The sequence below is a fragment of the Argentina anserina genome, unplaced genomic scaffold (assembly GCF_933775445.1).
Source record: "Argentina anserina unplaced genomic scaffold, drPotAnse1.1, whole genome shotgun sequence".
NCBI classification, from domain to species: Eukaryota; Viridiplantae; Streptophyta; class Magnoliopsida; order Rosales; family Rosaceae; genus Argentina; species Argentina anserina.
The window spans coordinates 53,298-70,936 of NW_026089483.1; the positions used below are offsets into that span (position 1 = coordinate 53,298).

General features: G+C 54.6%; 1 protein-coding gene across 1 annotated transcript; it reads left to right on the forward strand.

Annotated features, from left to right (window-relative positions):
* Positions 1 to 6,475: 6,475 nt before the first annotated feature.
* LOC126804765 (uncharacterized) lies at positions 6,476 to 7,570 on the forward strand. Its single transcript, XM_050532000.1, has one exon. The coding sequence runs from the start codon at positions 6,476 to 6,478 to the stop codon at positions 7,568 to 7,570; it is 1,095 nt and encodes a 364-aa protein (XP_050387957.1).
* The last annotated feature ends 10,069 nt before the right edge of the window (positions 7,571 to 17,639 follow it).

A 17,639-nucleotide genomic window follows, 5' to 3' on the forward strand; every position in this document is an offset into this window, starting at 1 on the left:
CCGAACAGTTCCAAGCAAGCCCCTTAAGCTCCCATTCTGAGGCACCGGCGGCGGCGGCGGCGGCGGCGGCGCTGCTTGCCGAATCGGCAAATTATTCAATTAAAAGTTGGTCGACCCCGTTTCTCGACGCGACCCCCAAGCCCGGACTGCTCAGGCTGGCGCCCAAGCCCAAGCCAATCAGGCGCCCCGAATTGCACGCCGCTCGCCGGCGACGAGAGGAGCCGTCCGCCAGCCACCATTCAGCCGGTTGCTACTCTCTCGCTCTTCGGCTGGCCGGGCTCGAACAAGCTCGCCGATTTATATACAAATAAAGGGGCCGCCGCCGCTGCTCGTCGGATAATCTCTAGTTTAGATTGGCGCCAAGCATCACTGAACTCGCGCGAGCTCGCAGAGCTTTTGTGGGCCCAAAAATCTATTCACATCCAATTTCGTTTGATTGGATTCAATTTGGGCGCCTTCTGGAGCTGCCAGCTCGGGCGCGATCGCTCGCTGGCTGGCTTTCGAGTCGCGCGCCCAGGGGCCTCGATCGGCCCAAGCCCAAGCCCAAGCCCAAGCTCGAGCGCAAGCCCAGGCGCTAGCCCGAGCCCGAGCCCGAGCCCGAGCCCAAGCTGGCTGGCTGGCTGGCTGGCTCCATTATTAGGGAGGAGCCAGCCAGGCCGAGGCGACGCTTTTCCCGCTTGGCAGCCGAGTTTCGACGATGGCGCCGCCGCCGCTACTTAAGACGACGACGACGACGACTCGCAGGCCGGCCGCTTTAAGCGATCTTATCGGGGCCGCCCAGATCGCGATCAGCATCTCAAATCGATGCAGATATTCTTCCTCTTATTTTGCTGATGCCGCTGCTGGCGCTGCGTTTGCCTGTCGCGCAAGCTAGATAGAGAGAGAGAGCCCTCCTTGAGGACCTCGCGCTCGCGTCGACAAGTATTGAGTTTCGGCACTCGGACAAAAGCAGCAGCCGCCCGCGGACTCCCACGCAAGCGCACGCATTTTTCTTGCCACTGCCGCCGCCGCCGCCGCCGCCGCCGCCGCCGCCGCCGCAGCCAAGTGTGTGTGTTTGTGTACAAAGACCACCGAGCGGCGAGAACATAGAAACTCGGATCACGCTCGGCGGCGACGGCGGCGCCGCCTAATCGGCTCGGCCGGGCCCGAAGATGGCCAACTGAGCGGCGCCTGTGTCATGTCGATGTCGCCCGAGCAGCCGCCGCCGCCGCCGCCGATGCAGATAAATGTTTTCTCCTGCAAACAAGCCGCCAGTTGGGGGCCGGCTGCGTCTCCTTGCCGTCGTCGTCGTCGTCGCCGCCGCCGCCGCCGGGAGACACAACTCGCTGGGTCCAGTTGGTGTTGAATAACAAGCACAAGCCAGTTGGTTGCTTCGGGCCGCAACCTTGGTTCGGCCAGCTCGGCCGAGTGTCGTCTGGCGGCAAGTGGCGCCGCCGCCGCCGCCGCCGCCGTCGCCGACATTCAAGATGGCCGGTCGGCGGGCCGAGCGCGCTTGGGCTCGCCCTTGCGCCTGGGCCAGCTGATTCATTTCGATTCAATTTGTGTCCGCTGGCCTGAATTCTCTGAGGCCTTGTTGGCGGCCTAAATCAAATGTTCGCCGGCCTAAACTGCGCCGCCGCTGCCACTGCCGCCGCTGTGCCGCTACTGCTGCTGCTGCCAGTGCCACTGCCGCCGCTGCTGCTGCTTCTGCCAGGCCCAAACTATGCCGCCAGCAGAGCGCGAGCGGCAAGTTTTTGCCCGGGCTCTCTGTCAGCTCCAGGCCTTAAGCGCGCGCGCGCCCGTCCAAATCAGCGGCCAGCCAGCCAGCCAGCCAGCCAGTCAGCCAGCCAGCTTGCAGTCAGCCGTCTGGGCTCACAAGCGAGAGCCGCCGCCGCTGCCGCCGCCGCTGGATGCTGATACTGGCGCCAGGCAGCCTTGGTGTTTGAGCCAGAGTCGGCTCGACTCCGCTAAGGCCTTCCTGGCGCAGCCTCCTTGTCCCAGGTCCGGGCCCAGCTCAAACACACACACACACACACAGAGCTGGCCCGCCGAGGACACTGGGCGGCCCCCAGCCCACTCTCGGTGGGCTTTTTATATGCCCGGCCGCTGGACTTAATCTTTTCGCACGACTCGCTCGACGGTAGCTCGGCAAGACCAAATTGGACATCGATGAAGATAGATAGGGGAGTGTCTGTTCGGTGCGGTGCGCGTTGCGTTGCGTTGCGTTGCGTTGCGTTGCGTTGCGTTTCGGATTTGGATTTGGATCAGGCGCCCGCTCGAGGGGGCGTCTCCATCCAAAGTAAGCGGCCCAAATCTTGGAGGCTGACTTTCGATATCGAGCGAGCGGACGAGCTAGCTAGCTGGCGAACTAGCGGGCGGCCTGCTGCTGGGCGCGCGCCACCTGCTCGCCAGTCAGCTGGCCGGCCTCACAAGTGCGTCGCTAGTCTCTGTGTGTGTGTGTGTGTGTTTGCGCGGGCGCGCGTGTCTCTTGAGGCTGCGCCAATTGAGTCGGCCGGCCGGCCGGCCCCGAGCGGACTGCCCCTCAGCCGGCCGCACTTGGGCCCGCGCTGATTAATTAAGAATTTCAACCCGATTAATATGAGACCGCCGCTTCGTGGGCCATTCGAGGCCGGCTTGACCTGCTGGTGGCTTGTCGGCCGGCCGCATTGACAGAGTTAGCTGGCCGGCTGGAGCGCAAGCCATTGTTAATGGAGTGATTCAATTATTCATTCAGTGCGCTGCTCATTCACCTTCAAGCGCGCGCCACTCAATCTATCTCTCTTGCGTTGTGTGTGTGCGCCTCCCTCCCTCCCTCTTTGGCTTGCTCGCGCCTTTCTAGTCGGTCGGTCGGCCGGCCGGCCCGCAGCATATGGGCCCCCCTTCCGCATCCGGCCCGGGCTGGCTGGCCGTCGAGTGTGTGTGTGTGTGTGTGTGTGTGTGTAGCCATTATTGCGCGGACAGGCGCGCATCCAGTCGCTGCTGGCAGATTAAGCGACGACAGGCTCTCGTCTTTCTCTCAAGCGGCGGCGGCGGCACGTTCTTGGACACGGGCCGGCGCCGGCTGCTGCCGGTGCCCAGGCTCGATCCAACCCTCTCGGCATCCTTTCATTGAATGCTAATGGAGTGAGATTGAGTTCGGGCGGCATTTTAGCTGCCTGCACCGGGGTCGGTTTGGCTTGCGAGGCGACGCGGCGATGCTATCTGCCGAGACGAGGCGAGACGAGGCGAGATGAGATGAGAGAAGCGGAGATGAGAAGAGCGGAGAAGAGAAGGGAAGAGATGGGATGGGATGGGATGGGAAGGGAGACAATCCGAGCGGAGCTCGCCTCCATTTGCGGGCCAACGAAGCTCATAGAGAGTCGCCACCAAGTGAGCCGGCGCAGTGCGATGATTGAGCGAGCAGGAAGAGAAATGGGCCCACCGACTGACTAACCGAATGCGCCCAAGGTCTCTTCATCGTCGTCGTCGTCATTATTATTATTATTATTATTATTATTATTATTATTATTATTATTATCATAAAGGCGGCCATCTACTGTTGCTCGAGTGTCTTTTCTTCTCGGGCCAGCCGGCGAATCAGGCAGCATCCTGTGTGCCCCTTCCCGAGCGCCAATTAGTGCGATGGTCTCCGCGATGGAGAGACCGAAAGAAGGTACACACACACACACACAAGATGCAGCGGCACCAGTAATGTGCTTGGCGGGCACAAAATAAAACAAAATAGAATAAAATAAAATAAAATAAAATAAGCTGCCTGCCGAGACTCCGAAGGCCGGCCTTTCGGGCGCCCGTTTCGGTGGCGGCTGCTGCTGCTCTTGCTCACCTGATCCAGCGCGGTGCGGGCGCTCCAGTGGAGTTGATTTCTGTGCGGCTGTGGATGAAAAGCGAAAGCGAAAGAGAGAGGCAGATGGAGATGAAGAAGAAGGAGGAGGAGGCGGCGGAGGAGAAGTCAATGGCATATGGCGTGATCTCTCTGCTGATGTAGGCACGCGCGCCATCGACAGACGACCGCACTAACATTCACTTGTCTCGGGGAGCCCAGGCAGCGGCGGCGGCGGCGGTGGAAGCAGTTGCAGCAGAGATCTAGCAGAAAGAGGCTCGGCGGCGGCGGCGGCATTACGGTTCGCCGGCGGTAACTCGATTTTCGTGTAGTTGTTGTTGTTGTTGTTGTTGTTGTTGCCATGAAGGGCGGCCAACTAACTTGAGTACATTCGTGTGCGTGCCAGCGTTTAAATGATGTTTTGTCAACAATACTCTGCACCGGCCCGAACTGGGATGGCAAAAGCAGCGGCAAAGGCAACCGAGCAACAGCGAGAGCAACAGCGACGGCGCCGCTGCCAAATAGCGAAGCCAACGAGGGCAAGCGTGAACTCTCAAGCCGGCCCGGCCCGGCCCATCTAGAGATCACCAATAGAGCAATCGCTTTCGCTCGATTTCACCCCTACCTTTCAATCATTTAAGTTGACTGGCTCGCTTTGCTTCGAGGCCTTGCCGCTCGCTCGTGGGCCCATATTGCGCGCGCGCGCGCGCCAACTTACTTAGCTAACAAGCTAATGGATTGGCCTCGACGACGGCTTCAACTCGGCGGCGACGGCGGCGGCGAAGTTGGAGACGAGGCTAAAGACGGCGCTCAGGATCACCAATTTATCGCGGCGGCGGCGGCCTCTACAAGTCGGCCTCTGAAGACTCGCAAGACTGAGAGTATTTAAGCCAAGTGCGCTGAAAGGCGCATTGTTATCAGTTGTGCTCGCGGGCTCATGATGGTGCCATAAAAGCCTGAACTCGCATCGATCTCTTCACAAACGAATGACAACTGGAACCGTTCGATGGATCCTCGCAGTGCGCCATCGCGAGGCGACTTGACGTTGGCGCCTCATTCGGCAGGCGTACGCCAGGCAGGTAATTGTGCGGCCAGCCTTGGCGGGCGGTGAAAAGTCGTCAACAGTAAATGGTGTTGTTATTGAAAACAGTCTCGGGCCGGCTCCATGCAAGCCAGCCAGCCAGCCAGCCAGCCAGCCGGCCGGCTAGACAGACAGAGTTGGTTGGGCCGCCAAAGAGGAAGCAATGGAGCTTAATCTTCGTCTTGATCGGCGCCAATCGCGATGGCCTCGGCAGCGCACAGACAGCCAGACTAACCGACCGACCGACCGACCGACTGCTTCATGAATTGACTCCACTAGCTGGATGGTGTTGAATTGCACCCCGGAGGTGATGTTGGCCGCCGCCGCCGCCGCCGCCGCCGCGCGCTGCTGGGATTTGTTCGCAGCTCGGCGAATGGGCGCGCTTCGTTACGGCATTGGGAGCGCAACACCTTCGCCGCGGCGCCGGCGTCTCTACTGCACCGCCAAGCCAACAAAGCCAGCCAGCGAGCCGAGCCGAGCCGAGCCGAGCCGAGCCGAGCCGAGCCGAGCCGCCTGTGCGCTTTGCTGGCCCGGCTAGCGGCGCCTGCCGCCTGCCCGCCTTCACTTTATGCCGCCCTTACTGATGCTGCCCCTGCTTCTGCCGCCGCTGCGGCGGCAGCTTCTGCTGCTGCTGCTACGGCTACGGCTACTGGCTGCTTTTGTTGTTGTTGTTGATGGCGGCGGCGGCGGCGGCGGCGGCGGTGGTTTCGTCGGTTGCTGGCAACATGCAAAGAAAAGCTTCACTTGATGACAACTTTGATGCCCGAAACACACACACACACACTCACTCACACCACAAATCCTGCCTATTAACTAACAAGTATCCAATTGACAATCATCTCTCGTCAAAAGTATTACCGCTGTCAGCAATTGTCATTAACCGTTTTAGTGTTGGTGCTGTAGTTTAGCCATAATGTATTTATTCAGGTAGCGAAGCGCCAATCGCCAGCCAAGACAAAGCAGCAGCAATAACAACAACAACAGCAACAACAACAACAACAACAACAACAACAAGCAACAACAACGACCAGAACAACAACAACAACAAAACCGAAACAAACAAAGCAGAGCAAAACAAACACCGCCTCAAACCATAGTTGAGCTAGAACTCGACTGGACAGGACGGAACGGGCCATCATCTATCCTGGCCGGCCATTTAATTAGGCCATCATTCGATCTACAAGTTAACGACTCATGGATGATAGCGGCACAGCTGTGGTTGTTTTATTGCGCACCCTTTTGGCCATTAAAGGGATAGTATTATGCACTTAGATTCCCGTCCAATGAGGCCAGATGATATGGATATAACTCTGTCAGCTGACAACCATCTTATGTGTACGATACCAGCATCATCTAGTTGTAAGAATCACCTGCTGTCATTATTAGTATTAGTATTAGTATTATTACTAGTGCCATCACACTGACATCAGGCTGTCATCGTCGTTAAAATTGTGCCCCTATTGTTGCTGCATTCGAAGAGAGCATTGTGAGAGAGAGAGAGAGAGAGAGAGCGAGAGAGAGAGAGAAGTGAGCACTGATCCGATTCAATCATGGTTCAAAACACTATGCATCAACGGCCAAAAGTCAGCTCGAAAATGAAGAATTCACCAGTGAACAACAATATGTCCGTCCAGAAAGAGGATATACCAGAGGAACAACATCCTCAACAACAACAGAAACAGCCACAACAACCACAGCAGCAAGACCAGAGAGTCTTCTTTCAGCTAACCGGTCACAAGGAATGCTTTAAGACCGGCACAAGAGCGAACACTATATTGAAAAAGGCGACAGGCAATGAAGAGAGCTGCCTGCGGGAGCTCATGGACGATAGTCTATCAAAGTTTGTGCCCAGATTAATCGGAACGGTGGACGTCAACGGCCAACGATACCTTGAGATGGAGGATTTGCTGTTCAATTTTGAGAATGCGTCCGTGATGGATGTCAAAATGGGATCCAGGACGTACAGGGAGGAGGAGTTGAATATTGCGGCCAGGGAGGAGAAGCTGCGCCGCGACATGTACGAGAAGATGATTGAAATTGACAAAAGCGAGCCCACCGACCAGGAGAGGCAATTGAAAGCAATCACGAAGCCCAGATATATGGTCTGGCGCGAGACCATAAGCTCCACTTCAAGTTTGGGCTTTCGAATCGAGGGGATGCGCTTCGAGGATGGCTCCATCGATAAGGGATTCAAGACCATGAAAAATGAGCAACAAATTGAGCAGGCGATAGCGCGCTACGCTCGCTTGGATCGGATAAAATTGAAGTATCTCAAACGATTACATGATCTCAGGGAGGCATTGATGAAATCAAAATTCTTCTCCACTCATGAAGTCATTGGAAGCTCGTTGCTGTTCATTCACAACGACACTGACGCTAATATCTGGCTGATTGATTTCGCTAAAACCGACACATTGCCAGCCAATACCATGGTAACTCACCGCAAGAAATGGGAACTCGGCAACCACGAGGACGGTTACTTGGTTGGCATTGAAAATCTCATTCGCATTTTCGAACAATTAATCTCACGTACAAACGATCTTAGAGCCACCGAGTCTGCGGCAACCCTAGAGGGTCAGCAGCAGCAGCAACAACAACAACAACAACAGCCGCCGCCGCCCATCAGCCAGGGCCGGCGCCCAATCAAGCCCCAGATGTCCAGGTTGACCTGCCTGGCGTATGGTCGCTAGGGTGGCGCGAGCGACGGAATCAGCCCAGTCGGGGCTCTAACAAGTCATACAATTAGAAACAAACCGCACCAATAGGGGCGCAAATCGCCTTATTTTTCTACCTGTGCCTGTCTGCCAGTCGCCTGTCAGTAAGCCTAGCTCTTGGCGCGCCAAGGCCGATAAATAAATCACTGCTTGAGCCCACTGGGACAAGATTGTTGATCTCTCTATTCGTTACTTCTCACGAGCGGCGGACCTCTTTGCCTGACCTCGAATACTTAATTGAAGTGATTCTCATCGTCATTATCAGTTCATGCGCATTGTTGGTGATCCTCCTCTGCTCGCCACTTTGCTTTTCATTCTTCATCTCCAGCTCAAATCGTTGGTCTACTCTGGTCTGGCAGAAAATCAAAACCATATGATTTATACGGTAAATTGTTCCTTGATTTTGGTCGAGTAAAAACTGGGATATCGTTACTTGAGCTCTCCAGATTTGTTGCCTAGACAGCGCAATATTCAAACGATTGCGAGATGATTACCCAGAAATCCTCTCCAAGAGGCACGCAACAGATTATCGAACAACGAACGAGACTAGCAAGGCGAGTCTCGCGTTAACTCATTCATGATTTAGCTTTTCAGTTGGCCGTGCAAAGGCATTCAATAAAAACCACCCATCTTGATGGATGGTTTTTACATACGTGATACATTTTCATAAACATCTCCAGATTGTTTATGGCACGAAGCAATGTGACACTCTACAATAACAAAGTAGTCTTCCAGTGAACTTGCATTTTTGCAACTGTCTTTCATCTTGGAGCATTGAATTGGGTCGTATCGCCACACCACACAAGACGTCATGAATCAAGCGAGGCTTGATTTTAACTGCACCAGTTTATTTATAATTGCAGCAACGAAATTGAAGAGACCACGAGTTTGGTCGCACGAGAAGACGCACCCAAGTCGGCCGGCCAGTGGCCAGTGGCCAGTGGTTTCAAGCAACTTACCAGCCGCAATTAGTGGCTATTCCAAGCGGCGTCCATAGCCAAAACCATGGCCAACTCGGGGCCAGCAGCTTCGGCAGCTGCAAGAGGCCAGCAGCGGCCATGATCCATCATCCAAACCAAACTCATAAAGGCCAGTTGCTGCCCGTTATTGTCGTCGTGTTTACATGGTGATGGGTCACGACGACATCTAGGGCTGCCTTGCTAGGCCGAAGCATCCAACAGTCTGCTCCCATTGCAAGGGCTTCATTTGGGGCATCGGCAAGCAGGGCTACAAGTGCAAGACTCGCGCACTGGTCCTACACAAGCGCTGCCACGAGTCGGTTAAATTAAAACCAGATGCCAAGACAGCGAGGCCACTCTTGCTGCTTCAAGAGAGGCTGCAATTGCCACCCAAACGCTTGGCCCAGATTCAAGTTATGGATTCGAGGATCACTCCTTCAAGAGACCAACCGCGCCTGTGCCCATTGTGGCACAGGCGCTCTACGGCCTGTATAAGCAGGATTTATCGTGCTCACAAGAGCGGTGTAAAATGAGCACCCATCGCAAGTGCAAAAGGAGTGTGGCCAATAAATTGCGCGGCCCCGGCGATACTTTTATGAGTGCCAATAAATACGAATTGAACGCGGCGGTCGTAAGACGAAGGAATCTGTCGCACCATAACTCCATCGAACGATCTGTCTCCTCTCGGTGACTTATACATTGACTGTAACTTAATTGGTCTCGTCTAAACGTCGTACCGAATCAGAAGCAGCTGCAGCCCCTTCGTGGTCGGTCCCAACTTTAAACCCCAAATGTCTCTCGATTCGATTCAGATTTGTGTGGCGTCCATGCCGTCGTGCTATAGCAGAACGCGCAATAGAAGCGCGTGCAGCCCCAAGTACAGCATTCTGTGCAGCATGTAAATAATAGTGCCGCTGGTGAGCCTAGGCTTGAGGAGGGCGGCGATAGGGAGCGGGAAAAAATGGCGCCGCATGGCCCCATTTCGAGCTGGCTGTTTACTTCGCCTAGCAACTTGTTCTTCGGGCTTCCGAGAGTCAAAAATGGTGAAAGTTTTCCACAATCCTCGCCTAACATCCTCAAAAGTATTGGTCTCTCTATTTCTAACATCTGTGATCATCCTGTGCCAGCTACTCCTGTTCCATTATTATTATAGATTTATCTCGGACGGCGCCGAAGACCTCTGGCGAAACTCTAAATATCCATTGGAATCGGTATTCTGTCAATTCAATCGATTGGGGCACATTCATGAGCTTGCGCGAAATTCCGACGTAGATTTGGTTCTAATAGATCCTGATGTGGTCAAGTCAAACGATAGTCTAAAGCGAGAATCAAGTCAACTCGAGTTTAGTAGCTCGAATTATCAGCAGCAGCTCAAAAGAAGCCAAGAATCGAGCCACAAATCGATCATACATCTCGCGATCATCAATGAAACAAGCGGCGGCCAACCAAATTTGAAACTATTCTACGAATCCCTGAAAAACAATGGATATATTACGCTGCAATACGACTCGAGCCAGCCGATGCAAGCCGAAGTGTACCGTCGAGCATCGCATTTGTTCGACGAGGCCCACGAGATCCATGAACGAGGTAAGAATGTGTCCAAAATCTATACCGAATTTATAGCACATATTTTTGTATTGAATAGCACCGCTAGCTCTCCAGGAGAGGCGGCCATCTCGAACCAAGTGAAGTATTCGTGCGAAAAGCGTGGATTCCATTCTGGCGGCGGCGGCGGCGGCGGCGGGATGAGAAACACTGTGATACACATAGTTGTGCTGTATAATTACGAATTCAATCCCAAGTTTGAATGGATTCAGCCCGCTTTGCACCTGGACGAGTTGGACAAGCATAAACTGCTCGCTTACAATGTTCATTGGGTCGATTTTAGGATACCAATCGAGCATCATTATTTACATCGCAAACGGACCACTAGCAGCACCGTTCATTCCATCGGTGCAGGTCAGCAAAATGATCCCAACGGCGGCGGGATCCTCTCAGAGGCCAGCCGGCGGCTGACAGTGTTCGAACCCGAAGAGGACAGAACCTTGAGCTATGCGAACAATTCTTTCGTCTATTGCAAAAGTTTGCCATTCAATATAAGTGCTCTTATCGACAGCCAGAAGAAGTACAGCAGATATCTGATGATGCTTGACGGCTCGAGGCCGCTGCTTGCGTCGGAGTTCAAAGTTGAGCTCGAGGGTCAGCTCGACTTGGCGCTCCAATTCATGGCCACCTATTCCCAAGTGTATGGAAGCTTTAGTTTCTGGCTAACCGGCTCAAGTCTGCTGGCCTACCTGAAATTTTGTGATCTCACATCTAACTTCGCGGACCCGGACGAGCCGGATTCGTCTTCCTCCTCGTCGTCGTCGTCATCGTCAGCGACTGGCCAAGAAATGAAGCTTACCATCGAGCTGGGTGTCCTGTCGAGCGAATTCAACGAGACAGTTCTGAATGGCCTGGCGGACGCAACTAATATTGGCGTCAGAATGATGTCCGATTGGCGCAAGCCGAATCCAGTGATCCGATTTCGGCTCGCCGATTGCCCGAACGTGACCTTTCAGATCCATTTGTACGAGTTGCGGAAAGACTTCTATCAGCATTACTATGCAACTCAAACCTCCATGGTTTGGAATCACAAGCGAAACAGGAGGCGCACGATGACCAGCGTCGTGTCGAGGCCCGACGAGGGCCCATCGTCGTCGTGGAGCTATCATGTGTTTGCCTTGCACAACCTCGAACTGTGCTGGACTCAGATTGGCGCCATCTCAAAGCCGCTCAGGGTGCCTTGCAACATCTACGACCATCTGAGGCGAATCTACATCATTTGAGGCCGCCCGGCGCGTCAGATCATCGACCACCTCCACCAAATGACAAGCCCCTGCTCTAGATTAGAATGGCCAAAGTTGAGCACTCTATCGAGCGTCAGTTGCATGGAGTTCGCGAATGACGCAGATGATGCTGCTCAAACGATGACGTCAAAGTGTGGCCCCACGAACTCGGCCAGTAGATCATCGAACCAAAGCGGCGGAGTTGAATAGCGGCTGCTGCTGCCGAGAGAGGCAGCAACTGCAGCTTGCGATGTACGTTGACCCTGCAGTTTTGGGCATTGCATTGTCGGGATCTGGATCGGGAAAGGCCGAAGGAGGCTCGATCGACAACCAGCAGCAGCTGTCGGTCCAGATAGGGAGACTCACTCGTCGCAATCGGTTTCGCTTCTAAGGAAGCGACTACATCATGTGTTTCTGAGGGCTGCTGTCATTGCTCACTGAGCAGCAGGTGGTGCGATTGTCGAGGAACGTGCCGATCACGCGGCCGCCAACCTCGTGGTGTCTAAAAATATCTTTCCTGTTGTGCTGGCACTAAGCGGCGGCGCCGGCGGCGGCGGCGACTGCCTCTCGATCCACGGCAGGCCCACAATCACTGGACCACCATCACCGAGCGGAATCACCACTCGGACCAACCATTGCAACAAGCTAGCTTTCCTCGAGGCCCGGATCAGCTGGACAAGCGAGGACATTCGATTATAAATAACCAATTCAGACCATCTCTTAAATAGAAACCAAACAGCAGCAGCCGCGTCATCATGTTTAAGTGGTGGTCGTGTTCAAGTGTGGCGCTAATGATCGCGCCCCTGGTGGTGCTATCTGTTGCTTCAGCTTCGGATAAGGCCGCCTCATCTGGCGCTGCCGGCGAGGAGAATCATCCGTCGCTGCTGTCGCAATTGTGCCTGCTACAGAGGCCCACCGTTGGCCTGACGAAGGTTGCCCAAGTTAAGGCGCTCGTCGCCGAACTGAAACAGGCCGAGCCCGAGTTTGTGTGCAATGTGGAAACTGAACGGGCGATCATCGATCTGGGCGCCATCGTCGAGGAGGAAAGCATGTGCACCCTGGACACGGTGGACAGGATAAATCGATTCCACATGACCTACGTGTACAAGAAGAGCCCGTTGCGCGGCTTCGTGCCCGCAACGGTGCGCGACTTTTTCCTCGGATACGCGTTCACGGTCAGCAAGGTGTGCAAGGAATCGCTCATGGACGCCCTGGTCGGGGTGGGCCGGGCGCACATCACGGCCGACGACTTCGAGGTGGTCACGAACGGAATCGCAAACGCGGACACGATCGAGGATTTCGTCGGGCCCAAAATGAAACTGGTCGACCTGTTTCTGGTGGTGGATTTGAGCTACCCGGCGCATCGGGCGAGCGCCCAGCTCGAGGAGCGCCCGACCGAGGGCGAAACGGTGGCCCTGGCGCCGGGCCTGAAGGCGCTGGTGGATGATCTGCAGAGCAGATGCCGCAACCTGTTCAAGCCAATCTATGACCAGCTGATGGTGCCCATCATCAAGCTGGCCTACCTGGGCTTCAACTACGAGGACTCGGACGTTGGCGGCCGCATGGACAAGTTCAGACAGTCGCACGAGTACAGGCTCTGGTACAAGGCGGTCTTTGTGTGCCAGTCGATGTTGCGCGTGAAAACGGTTGTCCTGCCCGAGGATGAGGCGGCGGCGGCGGCGGCGGCTGCGCCCGATGCTGACGGCAATCCAACTGTGGCTCCCGTTACGGTTCTACTGGAGGGCGAGGAATCCTCGACCAGCGAGAGGGTCGCGGGCGGAGAGTCGGCCCAGCAGACGGATTCGACCGGCAAGCCGATCGACTTCAAGCGAAGGGTTCACATTGGCCCGGAGTACGAGATTATTAGGCGCGAGGACAGGTACTTGATGGACTCCATTGAGAGGTTCAACATCAGGCGCAAGGAGGTGGATCGAGTTCGCGCTCGCATGATCAAAAAGATACCCGAACTGTTGAGGATCTACCTGAAGACGGGCCACATCCGCTTCGGGCGACAGTCCCTAAGCGACGGCGAGCGCAGAGAGATGATCAAATCGCTGTCCAACTATGGGATTCGCTCGAGGAGCTTCTGGGCGCCCAGCTCGACCCGGAAGGCCCACCGAGTGCGCCGCGTGCTCCTCTACAGTCTCCGGCTGGGCATGGTCGGCATGATGGCCCTAGCCATCGCCAGTGCGATCATTTTCGCGCCCATCCATGCACTGCCCTACCTGAGCACGATCATCCTGCTGGCCGGAGTTGTGCGCTATGTGGAGAGAAAGAGGGTGCCCGCGGCCAGCATCGAATAGACTGAGCTCCAGTCTGAGCTACTCGATGAGGTCTGGCATCAGTATTCATTCCGGCGTCCAGCATCTAGTGTTGCACCATCCACGATCGAGAGGAATAAAAAACGGATCCAGCTAGTCATCACGGGTTCTCTTTATTGGACAGGATGCGTGTAAACAAAAATATATCAATTCTATCTGCAAAATGAAAACTCCGCCCCTCAGAGCGGCAGCTGATTAGCGCAGCCGCCGCCGCCGCAATCGGTCGATCATTATGGTCGCCTCCAGCCGCTCAGCAGCAATCTAGAACTCCCATAGGGTTGCGTCCTTGGGCTCGCACCGCGATAGAAAAATCGTGCCATTGGTGCCCAGTTGCATGTAGGCGTGATTATCACTTGCACGTATTGCTATCGAGTTATGGCTGCGCAATTCGATGATCCACGATTGGGCGCAGGCCTTGTTGGTCGCCTCGCACGAGACGCCCGACTCTTTATCATTCACCACCAGGTATCTATCATTGCAGATGGTCTTTAAGTAGCAGCATTCGAGCTGCGCCAGCTGGTCGCAATTCCGAACCAGACAGTTTGCAATCTCTTGGCCGGAGCTAGCTGACGACGGCGACGCTGCTGCTGCTGCTGCTGTTGAGTTCGAGCTGGCTGAGCTGGCGCTCGAGCAGGAGGTTATGACACTGGCTATATCGGATTCTTCTCGGTTGTTAAGATGCTGCTGCTGGCCGTTGAAAGCCGAGGCCAGTCTGGCCGTGCTGGACGAGGAGCCCATCCGGTGATGTTGCGAGGACAGCCTATTCACAGTCGCTGACGACGGGCTCGCCGACTTGTTAGCCAGTTTAACGTTCGAAAATGAGTTTATGATTGATGCGACGCTGGGCGCCGAGCCCGATTCCACACTGCCAGCGCTGTCGTCTTGTTTCGAAGATTCCAGCCCAACTTGTGCCGGTTGCTCAGAGTGGTTGTTGTTATCGTCGAGTACGTCACTGCAATCGACCTCTTTAGTTCCGTTGTCGTGAATTTGCGAGCTTGCAAGAATCTTGCTCTGATCGCTGATGATGGTGCCATTGTTTTGCTTCTCCAGCATAGTTTTGCCCAGTTTTGTGCTATTGAGCTTCACGTTGAATAAGTTGACCGTCGTTGCGCTTAATTCAACGCCTGGCTGATTGCTGTTGCTGTTGTTGTTGTTGGTCATGATTGAAGGCTTTGGACCCACTTGAGGCGGATTGCATTTGCTAGTCGGAATTGCTTTGTCGAATGACGACGACGAAGAGGCCGGCAATTCCGGGTACTCGATTGCAAACGAGTCCGGCGAGGTCTTATTTGCGTCCAATTGTTTGCTATTAACACCGGGCCTGATTCCAACAAATCCGCTGCCCTCAACAGGTCTCAGATTGAGGAGGCGCCTATTCTGGAAGCGCATGATGAATTGAACAGGCGGTTGGACGCCGTTGCTCAGGAAGAGCTGGCCACTCTTCCTGGCCGAGATCCATTTCGGCTCCAGCTGCTGCTGCTGCTGCGGATTGGCCTCGATGAATTGCAACGAAAAGCTTGCATCCGTTTCGCTCCAGATCAGCCTGAACTGGCCGCGCGTCAGGCCCTCATAGTCGCCCGGCTTGCAAACCGAAACCGTGCCCGTGTTATGCAAGACGGTCCAAAAGTTGCAATCCTGTGTCATGATGCTCCAATTCCTAGTCTGCTTGTGATATGTGAGCTGGAAGGTCTCGTATTTCGGGCTTGTGTCTGTCTGATTGGCGGACAAATCCACGCCCTGCTTGATGCTAACCCATCGATTGTTGAACGTAGTCTTGAGCGAGACTTGAATCGGCGCCGGCTCAAATGCAAACAATTCGTCCCGAGAGACGCCGATCGAACGCGACCTTAGAACTGAAGACCGTCCGGCTGCCGCCAAATAGTGACTGAACGAGTCTCTGAAGGCCAGAAAGCCACTATGATACTCGAGCGTAAACAGACACTCGGGCGGCGGGTAACTCGACTCGTCGTGAGCCGGCCCCGACCATCTGATGCACTTGCCCTCGTTCGTGAGCAGCTTGCAATCGCTTGTGAGCAGGGAATAGCGGCCACCCTCGTAGTACTTGAACTGGAATAAAGTCTCCGGGCCCCAGCTGATGGTGGAATCTAGCTGCACTTGACCGCCGCTATCGCCAGCCATGCCGTCTCCGTTAGATTCGGAGGCCCGACTGGCGAATGGTAGGTCGTCGCTTGCAACTCGGGCAAACCTCCTGCGGCCTAACGATTTTAGGGCAAAGAATGAGGCGCCCCGGGCCGGAATCAGGTGCAAATGCCACAGTTCGGCGCGCGATTTTGGCATCTTGGCATTGCAGCAGACCATTCCGTCGTCAGTTGTGCCCAAATAGTAGCCCCGCTCCACATTCTTGAATGCCCAGAAGATGTGCTCGTCCTTGCTCTTGCCCTGGGACATTGAGCAGATGGTAATCGTGAAGCGGGCATTCTCTGTCTTCTCATCCGAATCACAGGTAACATTACCGAACGAATCGACGGCCAAATATTTGTTCAGGTGCGACTTGATGGCCACGTTCTCGTGCTCTTCGCCGCAAACGTCCTGGTCCGATGCATTCGAGCTTCCATTTGATGAACTCTTGACCGAGCTTAGACTCGAACAAATCGGCGCCGGACTGAATGTCAGAATACATGGATCGCTGTTTATGTCTGCTTGATTAATGCATTGCTGCTGATTGGCTGTTGATGGTGCTGCTGCTGCTGCTGCTGACGTTACCAGTTGTTGGCCTGTCGATATTCCAATTCCAGCCGCTTGCGATGACACTGAGGCCGCGCTGCTGATCGATCCATCTGGGCCCAGATTCTCGGGGAATGGCTCTATCGTCCACTGTTGTCTTTTCTTCAAAACTTGACCGTTGCTATTGATCTTGAAACCGAACGTCTCCGCTGTCAGGTAGCGGTGCTTGCCGTTCACCAAACCGACGGTTGAGGTCCACATTTTGCAAAACTTGGACTATGATTGGGCTGCAGCTTGTGAGTGTGGTGATGAGATATGATTGGTGATGTCTTGGACCAAAGAAGAAAACTCTGTCGGTTGATTTGTGATTGCTGGAACCGAGATTTTGTGTACGATGTGTTGAGCGCGGGCCGAATTGCTGCAAATCAAATCTGCTTCGAATTTAAGGGGGAAGAGGGCGAACGTATTAGTGGTTGCAGATGGCGAGTTTGGCTCCGAGAGGCCGTCTTTGTTTGCTCATCGATTTGTATTAGCCGATTCCTGCCAGCTGTATTTGATCAAAACTCGGCTGCAGCAACAATGGGTCTTTCGCTGTGCACTGCAAATAATTAAGTAGTTTCAATGGCGCATGGCCTCTCTTTCTCCTCTTCATAAAAACACACCCGTGCCCATCAATCTACACAGTCCACATCTCCATCGCGGCGCCGGCGGCGGCTCAGGTTATAATTAAATTTATCTAACCACTATTTGGTGAGCCTCACTCGCAATGTTGCTCGAATCTACTTTCCCTCTCCACCGAAACGTGCACACTCGCTCCTCTCCCCCCAATGTCGTAATGGAAGGCACCAGGCCAACAGCAAACTCTCTCGCGCTGAAACCGGTCAACCGGCCGCCGCTGCTGGAGTTTAACTTGAAGTTCTAGAAGCGTGTTGTTCCGCTAAATTGCGCAATGGGTTCCTCGTAATGGTTCACATTCGATCACTTAGTGTCGCCGAATTGTTGGCTCTGCGGAGTCATAAATTTTAGTTGCTTCCGTCGTCGGCGCGGCCGGAACCGAATTGAATTGAATTGGACTGAATTGAATTGAACTCAACTGAACTGAACTAAATGTAACCAGAACTGGGATGGCGGCGCCGTTTGCCAGCACAACTACCGACGAGAAAGTAGAGACAAATCTAACTGGCTGTTGTGCGTTTTGAATCCTATCATCATACCAACAACTTTGTGGTTGCTGCTCTCTCTCTCTCTCTCT